The following is a 7,099-nucleotide window of genomic DNA, read 5'->3' on the forward strand; positions in this document are numbered from 1 at the left end:
GTCTAGTAGGTCTGTCCATCAGATTCTGAATGCTTGGATCCTTCCCATTACACAACTGAAGCACCACCTTCTTGAAGGCTTTTCATCACCTAACTAACTCCTACCTCATCCCTACCCATGTATCTGTCCTGGGATAAGGACATATCTTCCATACCAAAGCAGACCTAGCCTCCAGGTTCTCCCAGCATCCCTCAGTCCCTACCTGGCATACCCTGCCCCCAACCCTGAACTTTCTAGCCCAGGGGCTGGGCTGCTCTTCCCCGAGAGGCTCCTCCTTATATATTCTAGACATTTTGATCTTCCCTTTCTCTTCTTCTTCTTCTTCTCTTCAGTCTCTGCGCATACTTTTCCTTTCTTTCTTTTCCTCTTCCCCTCTCTCTCCCTTCCCATGGCGACTCCCTTGGCCTTAGTCCTTGGGGTCAGTGAACTCACCTGAAAGCAGCTTCCCAATAAACCTGCGTTTAATATAATCTAATCTGGCTTGAAGTGGCTCATTTTACTGGTAAAAAAAAATTAACTTATCAATATCACATATTTATATTGAATATTATATTCATACCTGTGTTGCCTTTATTAATACCTGAACTTGTATTATTATGCTTTCCTTTAGAATTTATTTATTTATTATGACACGGGGTCTCATGAAACCCAGGTAGCCTTGAACTCAGTATGTAGCCAAGGCTGGCATCAAATTCCTGATTTTCTTGTCTTTACTTCCCACATACTGGGATTACTGGCCTGTATCACCCCTGCCCAGATGTGGAATCTACTCTTCAGGGATTTGGACAATTGTGTTCTTTGTTGGTCCTTTAAGTATTTGGCAGACAAATGAGTGAGGCCTTTTTTTACAGAGAAGATACTGAGACTCAGTGATGCGTGGCCTACCCAAGGTAATGAAGTTTGTACATGGTAAAGCTAAGCCCAGGTGCTCAGACAATGTGAAGCCAACACCCAAACCCCGCCCCCATGCTGTGCCTGCCATTTCTCTTCTCTTCGCCACATTTCCTGCATCTCCCTTTGCTTACATGCCATACCCTTCCCTTCTGCTCCTCCTCTTATATGTTCCGTTTGCTTGCTCTCTCCAGGACAGCTTTCAGACCTTTTTTTCCTCCATCTATATTTTGTATCTGGCTTGATCTCAGCTCTCCCTACAGAGTCCCTGCTGTTTTCTAGGGCAGAGCCTCAAAACCTTCCGGAAGCCCACAGAAGCAACAAAAGCTCGCTCTTTATTTGGCAGTGCAGTGGGATATGGGACACTGCCTCACTGCTTCCCAAGACAAAAGGACACCTGGACTTTGAAATAGAGGAGTTGGGAAGCACAAACTCAGGATTGCATCTGTTTCCTTCAAAGACTCTGGAGTGTCCTCCAGGGGGTCCCTGTGGTGCCCTTGGGGGGACCAGGAAGAGAAATACAGCCTGGAACTCAACCTTGATCATACATCCCTGGCCCTGGGCAGAACAAAGTAAACAGGCATGTGGGTGAGGGAGGAGGCTAGGAAGAGGAGAGGGAAAGGATGAACCCGAGAGAGAAGATGAAAAGATAGGAAGGCAAGACAGAGGAGGTTGGGACCGCCATGTAGATAGGTAAAGATGGGAAAGTAAGGAAAGAAGAGAGCAGAGGGAGAGGAGAAGAGAGGGGGCGAGGAAAAAAAGAAAAGGAGAGGGGAAAGGTTCTGAGTTAGGTGATTAGGGTGGCCACTTCCCTCTGTCTAGACTTGGGGGGCAGTTACCTTGGAGCTGCTGAATCTGCTTGGTGAATACTTCTGCTTGCTGGGCACTGGCCAGCCGCTCATCCTCCAGGAGCCCTGCAGTGAGAGGAACATCTGGTTTGGAACCGGGGAAGCACAGAGCCTTTGGGCCCAAGCCCTGTGCCCTGTGCTCACCCTGAAGCTCCAGGGAGTCATCTTCATGCTGCCCAGCAAGCTCACGGGTCTCCTCCAGCTCTGCCACCAGCTGCAGCACCTGGGCCCTCAGCTCCTCCAGCTCTGTCTCTGTCAGGCTCAGGCCCCGATGCTTGCCCATTGATAGGGAGCCCAAACTGCCTCCTTTCTCTACTTGCTCTTCTTCTTCGACCTCTTCTTCTTCCTCCTCTTCCTCTTCCTCATATAGAGCTGGAAGTAACACCTCCCCTAGGAGAGACAACCATCCCACCACACAGTCAGTGCCCGATCTAGAACCCTGCACCTTACCTCCCCAGGGCCTGGTCAGTAGAGTAGGATCACCTGGTGTCCCCCAAGGTCCCCTGGGTAGGACCTAACTCATGGTCAGGCTCTGGTAGGTCAAATTTTGATGCACCTTCTCCGGCTTCCAAACACCTAATATTGGAAGTCTACTGCCTGTCCAGCAGCCTTGTGCTGGCTCAGCTACAAGAAGCTTGCACGAGGACAGCTGGCTCTAGTAGTCTGAACTCTGGGTAGTAGGACAAGGAGTTAAGAAAGGATTCAGACATTCAGACACCAGCTGTTTATGTAGGCCAAATGAAGCAAGCTTGGGGGGAAAAACAACCTAGGTGGCTTGCAAGGTACTAGCCGTTTCATAATTAGAAAACACTGGCTTGTTCTGTAGATAGAAGAGGAAACATTAGGCGGAAGTGACTTGGAGTTGTTTACTGCGTCCATGTTGGAACCCTTTCAAATGCATGTTATCAAATATCTTTTTGAGGTTTTTCTACACCTGTTGTTTCCCTGTTGGGTGCCACAAGGGTCATCTCTTTCCTTCTGACCCAAGTTGATGTTGAGAGTGTCAGGCTGAACTCATGTCAAAGAAAGTCTGCCATCTTAACACACTCTTCTAAACCACTCATTTATTTATTTACTGCATACGGGTGCTCTCCCTGCATGTGTGTCTGTCCATCATGGGAGGGCAATGCCCTTTCAGGTCAGAAGAGGGTATTAGAGCCTCTAAGACTGGGGTCACAGACAGCTGTGGGCTGCGATGTGGGTGCCGGGAACTGGTCAATTGCTAAGCCATCTCTCCAGTCCTGTTGACACATTTGAAAAACTGATTTGGTACTGGTCCTCATGTTCAGACTCAAACACTCTTTTTTCTTCTTCTTCTTCTTCTTCACTGCAATGCAGTTCCTGTAAATAGCAAAATCTTGTCTTGGTAGGGATTGCTTTGTTTTTAATTCTGGGTCTCTGGCCTTCCTTCCCTTTTCTAACACTAACAGCATACGGTTCATCTGAGACCCCTTATGTCATCTAGTCTCTAGGGAAGGCCTGTGCTGAACTACAGAGGGGCCTGGGGACACTTCACAAGAAGTCCTGGATAATGTGTTGGTACTGCCTGCCCTGTTGCACACGAATGCTGTTGGGAAATAGACTCCATCTAGCCCTCTCCTAAGCACTTTCTTACTAAAGCTGCGGCGTTCCCTTCAGAGTTGACACTGGTGGCACCAGAAAGACAGTTCACATGCCCATGTCCTGGCTTTTAAAAATAAGAGACAGCTTGGGATCTGGGTCAGCAGGCAGTGAGAAGAACAAGCTCCCTGCCGAAAGCCTGCTTCCAGGCTGGGTTGAGCAGGACCTCTCTCTGTCTGGCAGCTTCCCCGGGACATACAACCTGGTTAGCTGGGTGATTGGCGCCCCAAAGGGATGTGCCCAAACTTCCCACAATGCCTGAGCCCAGGAGAGGCTTGGAGCTCAACCACCAGGGAGGAGGGGCCTGAGATGAAGTGAGAGAAGGGCCCTGTTCTGGCTCAGAGTTCTGGGGTCAGGGAAGGAAGAAGGGAGCTAAGGAGTAGGGTGATGGGAAGCCTTTTTCAGAAAACTCACCGTCCATAGCTTGCATCCCACGGCGCTCCAGGGACCCCCAGCGTTGGCCTTTCTTCCTCTCACAACCCTCAGATACCTCATAGGAGCCTAAAGTGGTTACTGTGGGTCCTGTGAGCAGGGAGAAAGTAAGAACTGTAGGAATAGAGGGGGCTGGGGCTGAGGGGAACGTGCATTCTTATAGTGCATTCTTATATGGGAGCCCCGAAATTTGCAATCACACTGGAGAAGCCTGACTCACTCTGCCCAGCTCTGTGATTCTATTCCCTCAGCCACCTCTCATGCCTATTTAGGGGACCCCCCAGCCCGGTGCGGCCCAACCTCAGCACCCCTGTTCCCGGCTCCTCTCCCTCGCTCAGACAGAAGAGGGTGAGTGTTTGTTTAGCTTGGGGCATAAGAAGAGGGGTAGGGTGGGAACTAGGAAAGAAGGTTTTGGGAGGATCCTATATAGCAAAGCAGAGAAGGGAGGGGTGGCCGGATCAGGAGAGGAGAGAAGGGGCTCTAAAGTAGGCCGTTTCTCTATCTCTCCCCTTCCCTCCCTCACCAGACCTCGCCCACCCCACCCTCTCCCGGTGGTCAAGAGCTTTGATGAACTAGAAGGGTGCAGGCTCTAGAGACAACCCCCCCCGCCCCCCTCGTGAGCTGGGAACACAATCGGGCTGGAGAGACTAACTGGGGAGCGCTTGGGGAGTGACCGCTGGGAAGGGACAACCCAGGTCGAAAGATGGAGAGCTGTATCAGGTGGAGGCCAGGGTGAAGGGAGCCGACTCAGTACCAGGAACACCAGGGGGTCAGAAGGAAGGAGGGCCGTAGGGGGAAGGAGTATAGGGAGCTGAGGGAGAGGCCGCTCTGACCTGGGCCAGGGCAGCTCCAGCCCGCGGCTCCCGCGCCGGCCCCGCTGCCTGCCTCCATGGCTGCTCCCGCCGCCGCCGCCGCCTCCCGAGCAGAAGCCGCAGCCTCCGGGCCGGGGACCGGGAGCCCGGTGCGCAGGGAGGAGAGAGGGCGGGCCGAGAGGGCGGGGCCTGGCCTGGCCACCTGACGCGAGTGCCCGCCTGTGGCCGCCCGGAAACCCTCCCCCAGTCCCCGGCTCCAGACCCAGTGAGGACCAGCAAAAGAGGTTCAAAGCACGTCACTAAAGTGCCCCAGGCTCGCCCGAGGCAGCTTCGGGTCTGCTGCGCCTGCAAAGCGGACGTGAGCTACCGGGTCTTGAGGATGCGCCTAAGGAGTGCTAGGATGGCTTGGTTCTGCCACCCTGGGTCCGCCACGCCTAGGGACTTCAGGGGCTAGTCTTGACGGATGATAGAACCCAGGGAGTGGGGAGGGGGAAGAATGGACTGTTTCCTGCAGATGCGCAGACACACGCGCACTTCCTTGGTTTCCACACAGAGCCGGGCGTCCCCATCCCCGCAGTCCACAGAACCCATCCCTCCGTGTAGCCTCAAGCACCCCAGAGCTACTGCAGGGCTGGCGGATAGGGAAGTTGAGACCTGCATGTGCCAACTGCTAGGCGGTGGTACATTACTGCTTTCCCCGAAATCCCACCCAGCCAGAGCTCTCTCCCAGTGTACCAAGTCCTTCTTTCTTCCCAGTCCTTTGAGCCACGCCCTCTGTGACCTGTGCAGTATGGGCATCACTGATGTTCCCTGCAACAAGAAATGTGGGAAACCACGAAGCTTTTTTTCACCTTTTCATCTATTTATTCAAGAGATGAACTTGATCTTGAGGCAGGTTTGACATCTCAGCAGGTCTCGTTTCGGTCAGAAGTGGATACTCAGGAATCTGCTCCCCGAGTTATAATCGTGGAGAGATTTCTAAGCTGGGTACCTCACACCAGTTCTTTCTCTTGTATTCTCACTCCTAAAGTTTGGGCATGGCTTGGCTGGGTTCAACTCCCCAGGCTACTGGGCTCTCAAGCCCTCCATGTTCCTCAGGAATGAAGCAATTCCCTGCCTGCTGCACATCTCAGGCTTATCAGCAATTTCAGCCTTGGGTTGAGAGTTACTCTCCAGACACCCCATCCCTTCCTTTTTTAGACTCTCCTGCTGTGGTCTTCTGACCCTCTGGGCAGCATCAGAGTACTGCCTGCTGTTAAGGTTGGGAAGTATCCTAGTTATCTTTGTATCTTCAGTATCGAAGTACCTGACTCACGGAGTAAATGAGTAACATGAAGCTTCCTACTAAGTTAACAACGCCTTCATCGTTTATCCCAGATTTTTAACTCATGAATTTAAATTCACGTTCCCTATTAACAATGATGTCTGCCAGGCTGTGATGGCTCACACCTTTAATCCCAGCACCGGGGAGTCAGAGGCAGGCGGATCTATATGATTTAGAAGCCAGCCTGGTCTACAGATCGAGTTCCAGGATAGTGTGGGCTACACTGAGAAACCCTGACTCTAAAAACAAACAAACTGCCGGGTAGTAGTGGCGCTCACCTTTAATCCTAGCTCTTGGGAGGCAGAGACAGGTGGATTTATGAGTTCGAGGCCAGCCTGGTCTACAGAGTTAGTTCCAGGACAGCCAAGGCTACACAGAGAAACCCTGTCTCAAAAAACCAACAAAACAAAACAAAAAAGTCCAAAAGTCAGAAGTCAGTAGTAATTCCTCCCCCTGACCCCCAGCCTGATGATCAGAAAAATGAAGAATTATTCGTTTTCACCTTCTCCCCAGAGGTCAAGCTCCCACTTTAGACCCATGGCTGTAGTGATCCAGCCACAGAGAAGAGCTTCCGGGCAAGCTTACTATTTTGCAGATCATCAAGCCAGACTTGGGTAGCAAAGTACAATATTTAGAGATGATGAAATGAGCTCTCATGGGGGAGCTAAAGGGAAGTGTTCTGGAAGCTCAGTGGTTCTGCCCAGCGCAGCTCCTGTCTCAGTTCTGTCTCAGCAGCAGGTCAGGCTAGCAGTTGGCAGTGGGTGAATAGAAAGACAGCCGCCATTGTCAGTTGTGACATTCAGGAGTCAAAGCTCTCTCTAGGAGAGCCTGGATCTTGAGCATTAGGACTAAACTGGTTCCTGGATGCAGGTCATCTATCACTCACCATTGATCTCAGGGAATGCTCAAGGGAGACTAGAACCACTCGATTAGTGGGAGGCAAACCCTATTCAGATCAGTATGGGGTTGAGATGAGGGTGAAGTTAGGGGGCAGAAGGGAAGAAAGAGCTTAGCAGGTATGGGGGGGCAGGGCTGTCAGGGATGTGTCTGAAGGGCAGGCATGGCGGGTGTGTCCCCCAGGTGATCAGCTTAGAGGGATGATCTGGGTTAATCCTCCTGTAACCCCAGGGTTTAAGACTCAGCCTTACCCCCAATCCCATCCCAGGAGATCA

At 51.8% G+C, this 7,099-nt stretch overlaps 1 protein-coding gene across 8 annotated transcripts in view; it reads right to left on the minus strand.

The window, feature by feature from the left end:
- The window catches only part of Ccdc136 (coiled-coil domain containing 136), a 30,034-nt gene extending 25,259 nt beyond the window's left edge, over window positions 1-4,775 (minus strand). For 5 of the 8 annotated variants that reach the window (XM_085840774.1, XM_085840773.1, XM_085840772.1 and 2 more), the window contains exons 1-4: window positions 4,625-4,775; window positions 3,774-3,881; window positions 1,884-2,129; window positions 1,731-1,805 (exon numbers count right to left, since the gene is read on the minus strand). In XM_085840774.1, coding sequence (XP_085696900.1) covers window positions 1,731-1,805; window positions 1,884-2,129; window positions 3,774-3,881; window positions 4,625-4,682 — 487 coding nt within the window. In that variant the 5' untranslated portion in view covers window positions 4,683-4,775. The remainder of the gene's footprint in view (window positions 1-1,730; window positions 1,806-1,883; window positions 2,130-3,773; window positions 3,882-4,624) is intronic. The other 3 variants (XM_085840770.1, XM_085840769.1, XM_029478950.2) reach the window with 1 other exon arrangement.
- Between the last annotated feature and the right edge of the window lie 2,324 nt (window positions 4,776-7,099).

The sequence above is a fragment of the Mus caroli genome, unplaced genomic scaffold (assembly GCF_978045245.1).
Source record: "Mus caroli unplaced genomic scaffold, Mus_caroli_1 scaffold_7, whole genome shotgun sequence".
In the NCBI taxonomy this organism is placed as follows: domain Eukaryota; kingdom Metazoa; phylum Chordata; class Mammalia; order Rodentia; family Muridae; genus Mus; species Mus caroli.